Below are 19,918 nucleotides of genomic sequence, written 5' to 3' on the forward strand. Positions count from 1 at the left end.
TCTCTTAGATAATTAGTCCTGGGAAGGAAGAGGACTATTCATTAGGTTATGGTTGGTCATGAATCATACGGTATAAATCCATCCCGCCTACAATACTGCCTAAGTGAAGGATCCGAGCAGGTGCATATGTTCCCATTAATAATGAGAGAGAACACACAAAAGAGAAAAAGGTACAAATGAAATTTAATATCCTGATTGATACAACTGAAAGGGAAGCCTCCATAGTTCAAAACTGAAGCGGACATGTAAAATATACATTTCACCTTCGCAAAAAGGCACAGCCGAAACCGGTTTGGCTCAGTGGATAGAGCGTTGGCTGGAGGACTGAAAGGTCCCAGGTTCGATTCCGGTCAAGGGCATGTACCTGGGTTGCGGGCACATCCCCAGTGGGAGATGTGCAGGAGGCGGCTGATCGATGTTTCTCTCTCATCGATGTTTCTTACTCTCTATCTATCTCCCTTCCTCTCTGTAAAAAAATCAATAAAATATATTCTAAAAATTTTTTAAAAAGGCACAAAAACAACGAATGCCAAATAAGACAAAAATTCTAAAACAAAGATAAAATTAAAAATATAAAAACCTGCCCTAGCTGGTTTGGCTCAGTAGATAGAGAGCATCGGCCTGTGGACTGAAGGGTCCCGGGTTAAATTCCAGTCAAGGGCACATGCCCGGGTTGTGGGCTCGATCCCCAGTAGAGGGAATGCAGGAGGCAGCTGATCAAAGATTCTCTCGCATCACTGATGTTTATATCTCTCTCTCCCCACTTCCTTCCTCTCTGCAATAAATAAAAATATATTTTAAAAAATAATAAAAACCTGGTTAACAAAAATCTTTTAACAAAAACACCTGTAAGTAAAAACTATACCAACAGAACTTTAGAAATAGGAACAAATCATTATGATTCTTAGCAATGTTCTTTGAACACTGTTTCTGACATAATGTCCACCTCTCAAAGCTCAACTGAGCCTCACTTCTACCCGCCTTCTTCCACTTCTGCTTCTGCACGTCCTACCCACAGAGCAGGAGCACGTCATCATTCCTGTCCTCCCTTTTGAACTATCTCAATAGGCATATAATTTGTAGGTAAATTATAAAGGTAAACATTTTTTTTTTTTTTTTTTTTTTGGTGACGGGCTCTTTTAGGCATGTGGTAGATACCCCCCAAACACTCTACTGAGAGAGATCAGGCACTTTTTATTCGGCCGCAGAGAGATAGCAGTGTGTCTTACAGAGAGAAGAATACTTACATCCTCTGTGTCCTTAACCCGTAAAATCTGTTCCCTCAGGTCCTGTAAGTCATTAAATGTGGACTGAGCTGTAATAGAATATACTAGTGCAAACCCCTGGCCATTCTTCATATACAAATCCCTCATCGCTGTAAATTGCTCCTGTAATAAAAATACGCAATTATAAACATGATTTCTTGAACACACATTAGGACAACTTAAATCAGAATAATCACATGTGAGCTACTGCATTTTTTATTTACATGCTATCATGACAATAAACATAAGACATGATGCATGGTTTCTAGAAACTCCTGAGGTGAATGTTCCTGCTCTCTACTTACCTGACTGGAAATAACGACAATAAACTAGAATTAGAAGGAAAATCTTAACCACCTTAATTTACTTTTTTTTTTTTCTTTCTTTATTTTATTGATTTTTTACAGAGAGGAAGGGAGAGAAATAGAGAGTTAGAAACATCGATGAGAGAGAAACATCGATCAGCTGCCTCCTGCACCTCTCCTACTGGGGATGTGCCCGCAACCCAGGTACATGCCCTTGCCCGGAATCGAACCTGGGACCTTTCAGTCCGCAGGCCGACGCTCTATCCACTGAGCCAAACCGGTTTCGGCAACCTTAATTTACTTTTGTGTGATTTAGAAAAAACTATATATCATTCATTACTTTTTTAGTAATAGATCCTAATTAAATCATTTCAGTGCTAATAAAGATGTTCTCAAGGCAGTGATGCTAGAAAACAGAAGGCCAAGTACTGAACCCGGAGGCTCTCAATCATGAAGAGCGTGTAGAAATAAGACGAATCTGAAAAGAAAACTTAGGAGTAACCAAGGACACAGGCAGAAACCAAGCCAGGGTTGTTTCCTGGAAGCCAAATGAATATACAGTGAACCACTCATCTAAGGTTGTTGAAACGTCAGGGGAGTTGAAGGTATATGCAGGAGATTGTTTAGGAATGAGAGACCATGGGCCTGAAGCTATGTGAAGAGGGGGTTGAGGGTATGAGGAATAATCAAAGATGTTATGATAAATGGAACCAGGTTCCAATGAAGTTAAAGGGTATGAAAGAAAGGAGATGGAAAAACAGAAGTGGTAAGTGGAGAGCGTCATGCTTGAAAAGGAGACTGGGTGGTATTACAGTTATGGGCAATCCCATAGTCTAAGGTAAGACCATGGGTGTGAATGGCTGAAGCAGGATGGAGGTCAAGGCTACTGGATTATCTACAACATCTATAGAGATTCTATCTGGACACTAAAGTCACCAAGAGTTCTAACTGAAGCAGTATTAGAATGAGCAAAAATCTTCAAGGAGTAAGAAGTGATCGGAAACAAGATATACTAATGTTATTGTACTCATTTAAAGATAAGAAAAATGAGGCTCCAAATAATCCTAAAGAGTTTTGTCAGAAAACAAGTATCTGGCCCTAACCGGTTTGGCTCAGGGGATAGAGGGTCGGCCTGCGGACTGAAGGGTCCCAGGTTCTATTCCAGTCAAGGGCATGTACCTTGGTTGCGGGCACATCCCCAGTGGGGAGTGTGCAGGAGGCAGATGGTCGATGTTTCTCTCTCATCGTTGTTTCTAACTTGCTATCCCTCTCCCTTCCTCTCTTTGAAAAATCAATAAAATATATTGGAAAAAAAGAAAACAAGTATCTGTCAACAACCCTTGAGATGTTAAAATACTAATAAAAGCAAAATAATCTTTATAAAAATGAATGACTATGTTGCCAAGAGACCATACTTATTTAAACCCAGTGAACTACCCATTTAACTAAAATTCTGGGTTTGAAATACCCTTTTTTTGGGGCATTAACAGCATCATCCTTACCTGAACACAGGGAGAAGAAACCCAACACAGAGAATCCATAGGTGAACTCAACATATAATTTAATAGTGAGATATGAGCTTTAAGCCCACCATTGATGGTTTCATGCACATAAAAACACTTAAGAAGCCCTACATTTAGAGAACTTGTTCTTAATCATAATAATTACTTTTACTCAGAGGAGTTATTCAGGTGATAAAACCTGTTCACAAATTGAAATCTATCATAAAAGGAGAAAGCATGCTTACCGTTCCTGCTGTGTCCAGGATTTCGAGCATACACTGTTGGCAATCTACTTCAACTTGCTGTTGGGGGCGGGGAAGAAAAAGTGAAAAAGTAACATCAAAATCTCAGTCTGTTTTCCTCCCTCCTCTTCACTCCAGTGCATATGAACAAGGGCAAAGTGCTTCCCCAGAGTGTGCCGGATCGGTGAGACTTAACTTGGTATTACAATTAGGAACAGGAGGTCTCAGGCATTTTCTATTAATATTACAGAAGCCAGGACTATCAATGTTGGGCTTAGATATTTTCTGATCACTCTGAACTCTGAGTAATGACTTTTGTTATTATTAGAAAGCTAGTGGTCAAATTCTATGACTTAAGAAAAACTGTAGGAAAACAGGTACAGTTCTAACAGAAAAAATGCATAAAATGATCATTCATATTATTTTTAAAGAAAACAAAGCACAAAGTATTAAATTTACTCCAAATGCAAACAAGGTCTGGGGGCAAAGAAATTTTGCCAACTTACTATGTTAACAGTTTTACTGAAATATATTATATCCCAAATTTAATACACAGGAAAACTTTAGTTTTAGAGATACAGGGAACACAGAGCTGCTAGTGAACTCATATAGTCCTCAGGACTTGAGGAAAAAGACACTTCTTTGGAAAAGCTGTGTGCATAAGGTGAAATTTTATAACTGAACTCTACTTTCCCAGTGTTTTATTTATTTTTTTGAAGTAAACATATCAAGATTTTATTGTCACATAATAAAACAAAATATGAAGCTTAGAACTGGACCCTTTCTCTTCTTATCTCCTCCCAGTTCAAAATGCTTGCATCTCTTAACAGCCAGCATTCTCTTAGATCGGCAGTTGGGCTCAACACATTCAATCCTCAGCACGATCTTCTTTGTAGCTTTAGCCTTTTTTTTGGTAAAAATCGGCTTAGTCTGCCCACCATAGCCACTCTGCTTCCTGTCAGGATGCCGCGTTCCCTGCGCACACAGAGATTCCTTGCCCTTCTTGTACGTGTTACTCTGTGGGGCTGATGTTTGCCACACTTCTTACAGAAATTCCCGTGGGTTTTAGGAACGTTCACCGTGTTTGCAAGAGCACTATCGGCAGGGAAAGCCCAGTGTTTTATAGAAGAGAAGGTTGGCTTAAAGAAAGTATCAGCCCTCAGCTGTGGACACTTTTTAATAAAGAAGGGTCTGAGAAATGTGGTCAATCCCCTGCCTTCCAGGTACAGGTCTCCATGTGGAGTTACAGCTTTAACCAGCAACTGATTTTGGGGAAATCTCAGTAATGCAACACCTTCTCTAAAATTAGCCTAAGGCCTACTTTAAACTCTGCTACTTTGTCAGATCAGGGACTGAGGAGCACCACTGGTGGCCACAAAGTCATTGTCCCACTACCTGTGGGACAAATGTGGTAGCCTGCCCAATCTGTAAACGGGCCATTCAATGAATAATGAATTAGGCCTGGAGCTTCTCAAAGTATCTAGAGCACAATTTTGTATCCAATGTGCAGATAATGACATTGCTCAGTCAGTACAGTTCAATGAACTTAATTTCCTATTGTTGAATGGTAGGTTTAATCTTTTCTTTCTTTCTTTTTCTTTTTTTTTCTTTTTTTGGTATATTGTTTGCTATAGTCTTTTTTATAACACTGTCTTCTGCCCACCACCCACCCCATCCCACCCCATAAGGATTGGGAAATAAAATCATAAAAATCATCCATAATTCTAGCTAATCTTGTAATTAAGTAAAATAGTGGATTTTGTCAAGATCAACTTTTCCTTTTTAAAAAGCTTTTATTTTTTAGATTCACAAGAAAACTTGGCAAAAATACAGAGTTCCAATGTACCCTTCCCCTGTTTCTAGCTGGCCTCCCCTACTACCAGCATCCCACACTCAAGTTGATTCTGTTAGAACTAATGAACCTACTATATCAACACATCATTACCATGCAAAACCCACAGTTTACATTAGAGTTCACTCTTGGTATTGTACATTCTACGATTTGGGATAAATGTATAATGACATGTATCTACCATTATGGTATCATACAGAATCCAACAACCAATTTTTTATAGTTTAAAGATTAAATTTCTTTAAAGTTATTATATAACTAAACAAACTTTCAGTCACTGGAAAACTTCAAGCATTAAAGTTACTTAATTTTCATATTTTACCTTTCTGTAGGAATCTTCTATCGTGGGGTCATATTTTTCAACAAAAATTCCCTGAACAAACTGAACTGTCTAAAAAAAAAAAAAAAAAGGCAGAGAGAAATTAAAGAATTTAAAAAAAAAAATCAACTCCTCTAAATGTTATTAACCTCACAATGTGGTAAAGATTAAATGAAATTATGTGAAAAGCCTGGGTAAACATCTTTCAATATAAGAACATGCCAATACATAAGAGTAACTTACTATGAAAGGCGATGATCATGTTCAAAACTGTCAGCAGTGTTGTTGCTGACACCGCACTGCTAATTATTACGTATATTATGTTTTAAAATGCAACAAAGATACAAATAACGACACAGATTCTAATTTATTAAAAAATGAAAATTATCAGTAAACTCCCATTACTCCTCTGTATTTCTATATATAACTTTTATCTCATGCTCTGAAAGGAGACAGACATAAGGTTCTATATTTTAAAGTCTTGAACCAGCCTTTCTAATTTTGGGGAAAAGATAAAAGGGAATTAAAATGTACTGGATTAAATTTATAATCACATTCAAATTTCACATTCACACCAGCTGAGATTCAAATGTACACCATCCTGATTCTGAAGCCTTATGCTTTTCACTGGAAAATGCTGCCTACAAATCTTTTTCAGATTATCTACTTTTATCTCTAGGATTTCTGTAAAGCACAGACTAGAAACTAGGTATTTTATCATTTGACAAATGGAAAGAAGTATAGAAGATGACTGTGAAATATTTCCTGGACAGCTTTAAACAGGAGCTGGCCCATTAATCCTAGAGAAAAGGGTAAAGATGTGGGCTGAGAGTCTGACACCAAGTTACCCAGAGGAGTATTTTGAACATGATTTTAGCTTGAGCTAAATAGATTAACTTGAATATAGTAAACTTCAAGCATCTTTCTCTTACTAATCTCCTCTTCTTCAAAGGAAACTCAGGATATAATCACACCAAGAACTTTAAACTTCCTAATATGCTTTATGCTAGAGCAGAGGTCCCCAAAATATGGTTCAGGGCAGAGGGTTAGAAAAACGCTGTTTTTCTGCCCCTGCCCCTGCCCCTGCCCCTGCCCCTGCCAGGTGGCTTGGCTGGTTGAAGCACCATCCTGTACACCAAAAAGGTTGTGAGTCTGATCCCCAGTCAGGGTGCGCACAGGAGGCAACCCGATCAATGTTTCTCTCACATCAATGTCTCTTTCTCTCTCCTCCCCCCACCCCCTCTCCTGTCCTCCAAAATCAATGAGCATATCCTCAGGTGAGGATCAAAAAAGTCCTAATCTGGCCCTAGCCTGCTTCTCACCTCATTTCCCTCTACTTTCCCCCCTTGCTCATTCCTACCCCAGCAATTTCGACTTTTCTCTTAGTTGTTTAAATGCTACTTTAGGTTCACTTGTCACCAATTTGTACTTTTCGTTCAAAGTCATCTCTCCTGCAATTATAATCAAGTGGTTCTTTGTTTAACTGTGTATTTATCACATCTCTTCCAGGATGATGTAAGTTCTGTGCAGGACCGGGATGACTTGTGTTCACTGTCACAACCCCAGTGCCTGACATTGCAGAAGCTCAATAAACAGTTACCAAATAAATGCAGCATGCATACAACATGGCCTTCGCTCCACTTAAGTCTGGGCTAGGGTAGGGCTTACTCCACTGGTATCTACAGTATCAGTGTAGTCTCTCCCACTGAAATGTAAATGCCTTAAAAATGAAAACAATCTTATTTCTCTTTGAATCATGAACACTATAGTAGGTAACCAATAAATACTTGGTAAATGAAAGAATGAACGAGCCACCATTATAAAACTACACATCCATGGTTATTAAAAGAATCCCTGTCCCCTCTGGGTCAGATATAAGCATATAAAAAACACTGGCACCTTTTCTCGTTAGTGACTTGAGGTTTCAAAGCAAAAACACAGCAATATTCTTCTTGTATTATACTAGTTGGTTATAGTTAGGTGGCTAACTTACCAGAGCAGACTTCCCCACGCCTCCTGAACCAAGGACCACTAGCTTGTACTCACGCATGGTGTGGTCTGTTTAAATACTGACAATCTGGAAAAAAAAAAATCGAAGATAACTACATATGCTAAGATTAGCCTAAGAATGTACAACTGCTACATGAAATAATGAGATTTTATTTTTGTTTGCTTTCCCCCTTAAGACTATCAAAGCGAACACAGAGGTTGCACAGTAAAACCATGAAGATTTTAACATCACTTTATAGGACTACTGACAAGCATTTTACTTCATTAAAGATCATTTTTGACTAGCATCAATCATTAGCCTGTTTGTTACTTCTAAGAGTGTTTGATCAGAAAATAAGATTAAAACTAGCAGTTATAAGTACAGTCATAAACTCAATTATTTATGAAGCTCTCATTTAAAACAGCTTATGTACTTTTTTGAAGTTTACTCATGAGCTTTAATATAATGTACATACATGCTATGTAATTTGCTTAAAATAGCATATAGTAATTCTATACTATTTTGTTCACATTATTACATATAGCTGAACTACGTAAAATGTTAACTCAAAAATTATTAGGATACAAATGGGAGATTAGAGATAATATCGTTAAAATTTTATATAGGTGGGTAATAGTAATATATTCCATAAGGCCCAAATTGCTAAAGAGAAAAAAAAGAAATATACCCTGATTATCTTAAAAAGTAAAAAAGGCAGGAAAGTATTTCCAATGGCCATGATGGAATATGGAGGAATGAACTTGCCATCCTAAAATAACAGCAAAATACCAGACAAAATACATAAAAACAAGTGCTTTCAGACACTGGTCAATAAGCAGCATAGGACTGTGATCTCCGAGAGGTGGGAGGAAATGAAGTGAGATCTACAACGGCCCTGGCTTTCTGCTTGAAGGCACTTTTCAGACTGTGGTGCAGGGAGGAAGAACTCAAGCAGAGACCAGAAGCATATGAGGGAAGAGATTACGCACAGAGAATTCCAGAAATCTGCACAGGGGTCCACTTGAGGTTATGGCCAAACACTAAGCAGGGCATTCAAGATGAAACTCCATGAAGCAAGGCAAAGAATAAACAGGGATCTACAAGCTGACCGATTCCCAGAGTGCTGGGAAATAAGGGAGTTCTGACCAGAAAAGTCCTCCTTGTTGAAATACAGAAAATTAATTCAATCCGAAGATTCATACTTGAGAAGCAGAATCACTAGAGAAGAATTCTAGATGCTTCCTAACAAAGCTCAAAAACAAGTCTCCAAAGAACAGAGCCAATCCATAGGTAACTCAACTGCCTATCATAATAAAACCCCAAATTCTTTAAAACATGAAAAAAAATTCCATCGTACAATGTAAAATTTACAATGTCCATAGCATCCAATAAAACATTAGTAGATATATGAAGAAGAAAAAAAATGTGACCTGAAAATGAGGGTGAAATGAGTCCACTGTAACAGCCACAGAAATAAGATTATGTAATGAGGTCACTAAAACTATTATAAGCATATAAGTATGCTCAAAGATTTAAAGGAAAATATGAGGAAATGATAGAAATAAAAAAGAACCAAAGTAAATTTTTAGTGTTCAAAAATAATATCTGCAATGGAAATATCACTGAATGGGATTAATAGCATATTAAATACTGCAGATGAAAATTTCAGAGACCTAAGATGCAGAAAGCAAAACGGTGATAATGAAGATGGTAAAGAGAGAAGTAGAAGGGGGAAAGGGAGAGGGAGAAAGGAGAGAAGAAAGGTAAAAGGAAGAAGAGAACCACAGGACAATATCAAACTATCAAAAGTATTTTCCAAAATGATAAGAAATATAGATCAACAGATTTAAGAAACTCAGTAAACCCTCTCCTCAGTATAAATACAAAGAAAAGTACAAGGCACAATAATTAAATTCCTGAAAAGTTGTCAAAAAAGAGAAAGTGTTATAAAAAGCGAGAGAAAAAAGTTTAGATGAATGCTAAATACAATGAATATATTCTTCAAAAATGAAAGTAAAAGAATTTTTTCAGATTAAAAAAAAAAAAAAGCTGGGGGTTCACCAGAACACGTTTGTAACAAGCAAAGGAAGTTCTTCAGGTGGGAAGAAAATGCTGAGACAGAAACTTAGATCTACATAAAGGAATGAACTGTGTTGATCGATGCAACAACATGAATGAACTCAAAAACACGCTCAGCAAAATAAACCAGGCACAAAAGAGTGAATACTGTATAATTCCGCTTATATAAAATTCTACAAAAGATGAACTTATAGTGCCAGAAAGCTGCTTGGGACCAGTGGTGGTAGGGTAGGGGTGATGACAACCAAGGAGTATAAGGGAACTTTTGGGGGTGATGAAAATGATCTGTACCTTGACTGTGGTGGTGGTGACATGGGTGCATGCATCTATCAAAACTTACTGAACTGTACATTTAAAATAGGTGCATTTATTACATGTAAATTAGAGCTCAATAGAATTTAAGAAAATTCAATGGGAGGAAAAAGGGAAATTTCTCAGAGAGCCAATTATATACATAGTGTTATGAACTGAATGTGTTTCCTGAAAATTTTTTTTCTTTTTAATCCTCATCGAAGGACATTTTTTCCATTAATTTTTAGAGAGAGTAGAAGAGAAAGGAAAAGACAGAGAGAAATACTGATGAGAGAAACACATCAATTGGCTGCCTCCTGTGTGTGTTCCACCAGGGCCCAGGGAGGAGCCTGCAACCAAGGTACATGCCCTTGACCAGAATTGAACCCGGGACCATTTGGTCTGCAGGCCGACACTCTATATCCACTGAGCCAACCCAACTAGGGTTCCTGCAAATTCTTACGTAGAAAACCTTCTCTTAATCCGATGGTATTAAGAAGTGGGGACTTTGGGAGGTAATTAGGGTTAGATGAGGTCATGAGGGCAGAACCCTGATAAATGGGATTAGTGTGCTTATGAGCGATCCAAGACCTCAATTCTCTGTCTGCCTTGTTAGGATACAAGACAGCCAGGGCGCAGGTCTGCACCAGACACCTCATCTGCCAGTGCCTTGATCTTGGACTTCCCAGCCTCCAGAAGTGTGAAAAACAAACTTGTTTAAGCCATCCAACCTGTGGCAATTTGTTACAGCAGCCCAAACTGTTAAGTAACATAGCAAGGATAAATCAGTAGACTATGCAACAGACATAATGGCGAATATGATTGTTGTTCTGAATCAAACATTTTCAAAGCACCTCCTAGGTATCAGTTCAATACGAGGTGCCAGGGATATAAAAATCAAAAGCATGTTTCCCATCCTCAAGTAGCTTACAGAGGAAGAAAAAATAACTACCACATGATGTGAACAAAGTTATCAGAAACAAAATTAAAGGGGTGGAGGATCAGAGGAGAGTGCAGTTTTTCATGCAAGTTACATAACAGCTAAGTAATAACTAAATAGAAATGCTCCAAGTCTGTAGGGAAGGGCATTCCAAGCAGAAGACACACCTTGAGCTAACACTCTGTACACCATGAAATAGAGAAGATCCAGGGAAGACAACGTCGTTCGGTGTGGTCAGAACACGGGGTATAAAAGGTCTGAAAAATGAGGCTGGGTATGGAGACTGGGCAATGCTTGCAAAGGCATTTGTCATATCAAAGAGTTTACATTTTATCTAGTAAGCAATGGGGGGGGGGGTGGGGAGACTGACTTTTTTTGAAAAGTAATACAGTTAGATATATACTCTGGAAAGGTAACTGATAACAATATATAAAATGGACGGAGGAAAGAGACACTAGAGGCAGGAAGAAGAGTTATGGGGAGCGACTAGAACAGCTCAGGTGGCAAGGACAGAGGCCTGCACAGCAACACTACGCTGAAGGGGGAGCAGTGCTTTCGTGCGAGGGGACTCCGCAGCCAACTAGAGGTTATTAAGGTGAAGGAAGATGTCAATAGTAACTCCTAGATACCTAGCTGGGAGAAATTAGGTGGCTGGTAGCATACCTCCCATTAAGACAGGAACTACAAAAAGAGGTTTAAAAAGAAAGTTAATACTTTCAGCCAAAAATTTGTTTTGAGAATCCTATGGGAAAGCAGGTAGAGTCTGGAAGCTCGGCAGAAACCAGTGGGCTTGAAGTATAGACGTAGGAGTTGTTATGAAAAAAGGTAGTTGAAACCAGCCGAAACCAGTTTGGCTCAGTGGATAGAGCGTCGGCCTGCGGACTGAAGGGTCCCGGGTTCGATTCCGGTCAAGGGCATGTACCTGGGTTGTGGGCACATCCCCAGTAGGGGATGTGCAGGAGGCAGCTGATCGATGTTTCTCTCTCATCGATGTTTCTGACTCTCTATCTCTCTCCCTTCCTCTCTCTGTAAAAAATCAATAAAATATATTTACAAAAAAAAAAAAAAAAAAGGTAGTTGAAACCAAAGATGATCAATCCAGGGGCATTTATTCAGTGAATACAGAAGAAAGGTTGGAACTGAGCTCTGAGTAACAGCCACATATAGATGGATAGAAAACCTGAGGAAAAAATGGAGTGGGAGAAGTATATTCTGGACCTGGTCACCCTCTACCTCTGTTTGTATCAAGTGAATCTCCCATTTCTATGAAAAAAAAAAAAAAAATACTGACAATTAAACACAAGAGCATGTATTTCATCCAGACAGATCTCCATATCCATAACTCCCTTTCTAGGCCCCAAGTGATTCTTAGTCTTAGGACTGCTGTCATTTCAAAAAGAGGTGATTTCATTCAATCCAAAAATGTGTATCTTTCAAGAGGGAATCCTAATATAGTAAGGTTCATTTATACTCTCCAAATTACCTCCTAGGGCAAGGGAATTTGGGAAAAGCACTCAGACATGGCCAAATTATTTTGGGTATTCTGTAACAATAAAATATTTGGCCGATCCTCAACTCAAGTAGCAAGATAGTTAAGTTCCAAAGTCATATTTTCTTTATAAATAAATACCATGGCTTACAAATGTAAGTCTATATGCACACATGCAAATACAAGAATGTATAGCTCAGATGAAAAGACACACACACAAATACCCAATAAGGAATAATGTGAATTAATATTTTCTTTTAAAGGAGTTAGTTCTAACTCATTACTGCCAAGTTTGAAAACCACTATGTTCTTCCAAGCAAATCCCTTGCCTTTTTATGGAAATCTCTTGTGCCCTGTACTCTCAACACAGCACCAGAAAATTTCTCACTCTGGTTAAGATTCCCTGACAAATAGGAGGACAAGAATAAACATTACACTATGTTTAAATTTTAAGTCAATCTTGAGTCTCTAACATGGTCCAGAGTTATAATATAGCAATTTTTCATTCTTTCTTCAGCAAAAGCTGAACTAAACTTCACAAAATAATATATAACTTCATTGTCATTTTGACACAAATCGATCCCAACTTTGTTTCTGTTTTTAAATATGTAAACTAAGTACAAGACAAAATAGTTTCTCCACAACTAAACCTACAAAACAAAATTTATCAAAGAAATTTTAGAGAAAAAAAATTTACATTAAAAAAACACTGAAGGAAGTTTCTTAGCAAGAGGTTATTTTGCTGGTTAAATATTTATAGAAGCCATCTATACTTTAAAACTTAAAACTGACCACAACATGCTGAGGGTAGGGTAGGGGGTGGCTAGTGATGAGTAAATATAGAAATCATGGTTAAGACTTAACTTTCTGAAATAAAAAACAGTGTTCTTCATAGTATATCATAATGGAAGTTCAACTTTTTTTGTAACATGAAATCACAGTATTTTCTCATTGAGAAAATCTTCTTGATATTTTCTTCTTATTCTTCTCAAGACAAGTACTTTGGGAGGAGGATGTATACAGAGATAAAATGATGAATCATATATACTTATAAAAGAAGCTTATAAATTAGTCTTCACACTCTTAGAGGCCAACATGGATTCCCAACAAGAGCACACAATCACAGATTTGAGGAAAACAATTTGACAGGGGCAATATATATAATAAACAAAACAAAATTCAAAGAAAACAGAGGTAAGAGGGTCTATAGAAGACTGTAAAGTAAATGTAATATCCTTAAAGAAATTTGTGAAACACACATTGGGAAACTTAGGAAATAAAAAAAAAGTTCAGTAGATGGGCCAAAAAGAAAAATAGACATAGCTAAAAAGTGAACCAATCTACTGAACCCACCAAAGGAATGCAGAACAAAAGGACACAGAGAGAGAATGTATGAAAAGAGGTAAGAAGGATAAACCCCAAGTTCTGCCAGTTCTCTGACAGGAAGTCTATAAATCGAACAGAAAAAAAACAAAGAAATTATAGAAGAACATTTCCAGAGGTAAATAGGAAAGTTAGGACTCTTCAGATATAAAGTTCTGGGTGAATGCAATCATCATCATCATCATCATCATCATCATCAGAGATTCACAATTGAAAATATTGTAGTGAAATTTCAAACCACTAAAAGTGACGACAAAATCCTAAAAAGTTTCTAGAGAAAAAAATATATTCCCTCTCCCCTTGAATATGGATGGGTTTAGTAAACAAAACTGTACGAGTGATGTCTGACTTCTGAAGCTAGAAAGAGTCCCAGAGCTGTCAAGCTGCCCTGAAGCAACCACTTGGAGAGACCACAGAGACAGAGTGGCCTGAGGAGCCCTAGCTGTCTGAGTCCTCCCAGAACAGTGAATAAAGAAGCCTTCAAGATGACCCCAGACAGTCACCATCTGACTACAACACCCTGGAGACCTCAGGCCAGACCCACCCAGCTGAGCCACTCCCTAATTCCACAGTTAAGAAACTCTGAGTGATAATACATAGTTATTGTTTTAAACCACTACATTTGGAATGGTTTAATAACTAAAAACAGAAGGAAGAAAGGAAAAATAAAGGAACAGATGGACAATTATAAAATAATAGAAAAATGTCACGCTATCCAAATATATCAGTAATCACATTAATAAGTATTCAATAGAAAAAAAATAAAATACAAGGCAAAATATATAAAGCAAAAGTTGACAAAACTAAAGGGAAAACTAGGCAAATACACAATCATAATTAGATTTTAACATTTAACCCAACAGATATATATATAGAACACCACACCCAACAACTGCAAATTACATATTTTTTAAAGTGCACATGGGTCATTTACTAGAACAGACCATGCTGGGCCACAAATCAGGTCTCAACAAATTTCATAGGACTGAAATCATACAGAGTATATATTTTAGCCATCATGCAATTAAACTAGAAATCACTACATAATCTCAAAATGTTTGTAAATTAAACAACACAATTATAAATAATACAAACAAAAAGAACTAAATAATATCTACACTAATAAAAGAGAAACTGCAAATTGCCCATACCTTTTGATGACCCACAACCAATCAGGAGTATGCAAATTAACCCAACAAAGATGATGGGTTAATTTGCATACGCAGGCACTGAGCAGCCGGGGGTGGGGTGGCGCTTGTGTGCACACGCCAGCACCAAGCGGCCTGGGTCCCGGGGACAGGCGTCCTCAGGACCCAGGCCGCTCTGAGCCTGTAGGCCCGCAGCGCCTGGGATCCCAGAATGACCCCCGGCCACTCGGGGCCTATGCGCGCAGGCGCTGAGCAGCCAGGGGTGGGGCAGGAACATCCTCCGCAGCAGAGCAAGCAGACAGCAGGGCCCTGCTTGCCACTATGGCGGCGATGAGCCAGAGAGCAGACACCAGGGCCTGCAGGGGCATCAAGCAGGCAGGTCCGCAGAGAGCAGAGAAGCATGGGGAGCAGGCCTAAGCCATCAGTAGGACATCCCCTGAGGGCTCCCAGATTGGAGAGGGTACAGGTTGGACTAAGGGATCCCTTGCCCCCTTGCATGAATTTTGTGCACCAGGCCCCTAGTGCGTGTGTGTGTGTGTGTATACACACACACACAAAATTACTGGAGTTGGTAACCCAACAAAAAATGGAAATGACGCAAGAAATAGAAAGGCACAAGAATAAAAAATATGGCAACCACATAAATCAGCAAAAATTATAGCCAGAATCTAATTATCCCTGTAAAATATATACAAAAATCTGGAAATAAAACTCATAATTTGGAAGGAGTTAGAAAGTAAAGGTAAGTTAAAGTTTTCCTCTTGCCGAGACCGGTTTGGCTCAGTGGATGGAGCGTCGGCCTGCGGACTGGAAGGTCCCGGGTTCGATTCCGGTCAAGGGCATGTACCTGGGTTGCGGGCACATCCCCAGTGGGAGATGTGCAGGAGGCGGCTGATTGATGTTTCTCTCTCATCGATGTTTCTAACTCTCTATCTCTCTCCCTTCCTCTCTGTAAAAAATCAATAAAATATATTAAAAAAAAAAAAAAAAAGTTTTCCTCTTGCTTGGGGAGAGGATAAGTATATTGAATCTCTATACATGCATGTTGAAAAATATAAATCTAAATGTGAAAAAGGTAATGTCAAAAACTGGGTAATATATGACCTAAAAATCACTACAGGAAAAATGGGCAAAGAAACTTGACCAATTCAACAAGAATTAGAAAATGAAAAACAAACAATAGTAAACAAAGGTAAACCAAAGTAGTAAGAGTAAGACAAAACAGATCAGTAGTCCCAACATTAAAAAAAAATCCTTCTAAATCCTAATTTTGTAAACCACACGATAAAAGCTTAACAAAAATAATACTTAACTTACATGTGGCAAATCTTATCCCCCCCCACCCCCGCTCCTGCCCCACAGGTGAGGAAGAAAAAAAAAGGAACACAAATTCTGTTTTAAAAGATATTTATCCATCAATTATTCCCAAATAAATCTTTACCAAAATCTTTGAGATTCTTCAACAGTTCATGTAAAGGATCAAAATATTTAATTCAACCCTCTACCCTCTTACTTATTCAAGAGTCAGATTTTTGGCATGTTTGACAAGTGGTCTTGAAAGGCTTAATATGTTTTATGACAACATATGCAATAACCTATCGTTTGAAATTATTCCTTAAACAAAAATGTGTTAGTGAGTACACTTTTCTATTATAATAATCTCTGTAGCATCTGTAGTTATAGCTCCTTCTTCATTCTTATTATTTATGCCCTCCCTGTCTTTCTTTTGATCAATCTTACCAGGTTTGTTAATTTTATGTCTTTTTAATCAACTTTGGCTTTATGAATAGTTCACTGTAGGCTTGTTTTATATTACTTTAATTTCTGCTTTTAAGTCTATTGTTTTCTTTTTCAAATTTAGACTAAATGCTTAGCTATTTAATTTTCAGTCTTTCTTATTTTGTAATTGATATCTCAGATATTCCACCAGGGATCATTTTCCTTCTACCTAAATTCATCTTAGTGATGTTCCATTGTCAGTTTTTATTTATCTGAGAACTTATGTTACCTACACTCTTTAAAGATATTTTAGTTTCAATAGTTATTTGTTCTCAGGACACTGTAGTTATTATTCTGTTGTTTTTAACTTTTTCTTTTAATAAATCACCCTAATTATAGATCTTTTGAAGTTAATCTGTTTTCTTCCTTTGGCTATTTTTAATATTTCTGCTTATGTGCAAATTTATGAACTGTTTAGGTTTCGATTTTTATCTAGTCTGCTTAGGATTTATTTGGCTTCTTTAATTTGTGATTTTGCAGTTTATAATTTTCAATCATAATCTCCTCAAATATTATCTCTACTTGATTTTTCTTCATATCTGGGTTCTCCTTAGATAACTGTCAAGTCTTCTCATGCTCTTCTATTAGTTAGGACATAGACTAGGCTGCTGTAATAAGAGACTCTATTGAGGTTTAAACAAAATTCAAGCATTTTCCCTCTCATATGACAACTGGAAGGAACAGTAAGGGCTGGCTTGGCAGCTTAGCAGTCTAATAGAGCTAAACTCCTACATCTTGTTGCTCTGTCATCCTTGGAGTACTGCCCTCTTCCATGTGACTAAAAACAGTTCACCACTATGTCTACAGTCCAGTCCACAGGAGGTAAGGAAGAGGAAGAGAAATGCCTTTCCCCTTACAGGCATAATCTATATGGTTAAAACCTATGCACGCATAACTTTCACTTGCATCCAAATTGCCAAACCTTGTCATATAGTCAAACCTCACTATCACAAAGGCAGTGAAATGGAAGCTGTAGCTGGTCAGCAAAGCAGCCAACGAATACAGCCATTACCTAGGAGACATGAATCAAGGGAAATCAGTAATTTCTGCCACAATTTTCCAATTCTCTTTTTTTCTCTTACATATTTTTCATTCCTATCTCTTTATTTTGGTTAAGTTATTTTTCAGATCACCTCCCAGTGCACTGATTCTCTAGACTAATCTATTATAAAACCAATCTAGTGAGTTTTAAAATTTCTATTTATATTTTTATTTCTAGAAGGTCTCTCCCCAACCCCCAGTCTCATTCTCTTTCTCATAAGCAGTATAGTGAAATGTTTAGAAGCCTGAACTTAGGCTACACTCTATCTGAATAGAATCCTGCTCTACCACTTACTAACCCGACTACAACTTTTCCTCCTAAATATTAAACACTTGGAATGCATCTAATTAATATTAGAAGGAAGATTATCTCACAGTATCCAAAAATATTCCATACTATGTGCCTTTGGGTAGGACATGTGCTGTCAAAGATAAGGTTTACTAAATTAGATTTACTAATTTATGCTAGGTATAGCTAAGTATATTAATTCTAGACTCTTGATAGATACACTTCTATAGACGTATTTATTTCAACATTATTCTCTTACGGGAATTACCTCATAAATTATATAATCCAGCTGTTGCCAACTGGTGGTCCGCGAGGTCCGAAAGGTTGGCAACTGCTGATATAACCATAATTTTAAATTTTAAGACTAACACAAAAACAAGCCATAACTAAAGCACGAATTTAAAGCAAATGGCCTTTCACTAAATTTCTGAATCATTATTCTTTAAAAACTACCTCATTACTCAAAACCAGCTGAAATGCTGTGAACCTTCTTGAAGAGAAAGTAAAATGATGTGACCAATAGCAACTAAATTTTATATAGCATTGTTTCACAAAGGTTTTTTCCCTTTATATTTTTTAGTTCGTCAAAATCAAAGCTGTAGAGCATTATCCCATTACAAAGATGAGAAAAGCATACAAAGTTTAACTTGGATTAAATGACTTTGGAGAAAAGTATCCAGGAAGCTGTATTGTCTCCTGATTCTAAATGTCATTCTCTTTTCAATGTATTATGCTTTGCTATAAACAATAACAAGAGCATACATTTACTGAGAGCTTACCATGCTCCAGCACTGTTGTAAGAAATTCTCACAAAAAGCTTATGAGGTAGGTAATTTGCCCAGGCCACACATCTAGTGAGAGAAGCCACGATTCAAACTCATAGGTAGAGGAGTCAATGAAGGACAAGCAGCAGCAGCCAGGGAGGCAGGGGAACACCACATGTGTGGTTTCTAGGAACAAAGAGAAGAAACTATTTCAAAGAGGAAATGATCAACTGTTACATGCTGCTGACGAGTTAAGATGACTGACAACTGACCACTGAATGTTATTGGAGACTCGATGAGCTTATTTCAATGAAATAACCTAGGGGCAAAAGCCTGTCTAGGTTCAGCCAAGACTGGGCAATAAGAAATGGAAATCATATTATAGACAATTTTTTTAGGAGTTTGCTTAAAGAATAGAGTAATGGGGTGGTCACTACTACAAAGGATTCAAGTGGGTTTTTCTTTCATTTATTTTTACAACAGGTAGAAGTAGGTTCAGCAGACATTTAAGAGCTACTCTATAAATGTCCAGAATGACTACTATTCTGATGACCAGGTTTACTGCTTGACACTAGAGGTTACAGTGCTGTAATTCTGAACCTTGCTTCTTTTCTCTTCAAACATTACCTCACCATCTTTCTCCAAGGTCATCAAAATTTTTAAGAAAATTCTTTAACAAACAGCCCTTCATAGTTCATAATCCATATATATAAAAACCAAGCAACCGGAACGATGGAACAACGGAATGACCGGTCACTATGACACGCACTGCGGAGGCCAACCGGCCCAATCAGGGCCCAATCAGCCTCCCTCAACCTCTCACAGTCCCCCCGCCCCCCCACGCCGGCCTGGCCCTCGATTGGCCCCCCACCCTGATCGGGGGCGGGGCCGGCTGGCCAACCTCCCACCAGCCCTGCCTAATGGCCCCCATCGGGGCAGGCTGGCCAACACCCACCCATGCACAAATTCATGCACTGGGCCTCTAGTTTAGTTATAACTGCTAAGGACCAGGTGTCAGTGGATTAAAGCAAAAGATTGGGTTTAGAAATGAAAGTTCTGTTGTAAGAAAGTCTCTTATGCTATTTATACCTGATATAGTCTGGTTTCCTTTTAAATGAAAGTTAAGAAAGTTTATAAGTACATGTCTAAAGGATAGGTAAGTATATAATAAAATCTGGTAAAAGCAATGAGAACATGAGGACTTGAATTGAGAACACCTATCATTAAGTGCTGGATCTAT

At 37.9% G+C, this 19,918-nt stretch overlaps 1 protein-coding gene and 1 pseudogene across 3 annotated transcripts in view; both read right to left on the reverse strand.

Moving 5' to 3' along the window:
* The window catches only part of RAP1A (RAP1A, member of RAS oncogene family), a 50,926-nt gene that overhangs the window by 6,998 nt on the left and 24,010 nt on the right, over window positions 1-19,918 (reverse strand). Inside the window, exons 2-5 of one of the 3 annotated variants that reach the window (XM_036342330.1) lie at window positions 7,479-7,562; window positions 5,489-5,557; window positions 3,318-3,374; window positions 1,248-1,388 (exon numbers count right to left, since the gene is read on the reverse strand). In XM_036342330.1, coding sequence (XP_036198223.1) covers window positions 1,248-1,388; window positions 3,318-3,374; window positions 5,489-5,557; window positions 7,479-7,535 — 324 coding nt within the window. In that variant the 5' untranslated portion in view covers window positions 7,536-7,562. Of the gene's footprint in view, window positions 1-1,247; window positions 1,389-3,317; window positions 3,375-5,488; window positions 5,558-7,478; window positions 7,563-18,693; window positions 18,713-19,918 lie in introns of those variants that run through there. The other 2 variants (XM_036342332.1, XM_036342331.1) reach the window with 2 other exon arrangements.
* Window positions 3,382-4,754, reverse strand: LOC118673190 (annotated as a pseudogene).

This window comes from Myotis myotis, unplaced genomic scaffold (genome assembly GCF_014108235.1).
Source record: "Myotis myotis isolate mMyoMyo1 unplaced genomic scaffold, mMyoMyo1.p scaffold_m19_p_18, whole genome shotgun sequence".
NCBI lineage: Eukaryota > Metazoa > Chordata > Mammalia > Chiroptera > Vespertilionidae > Myotis > Myotis myotis.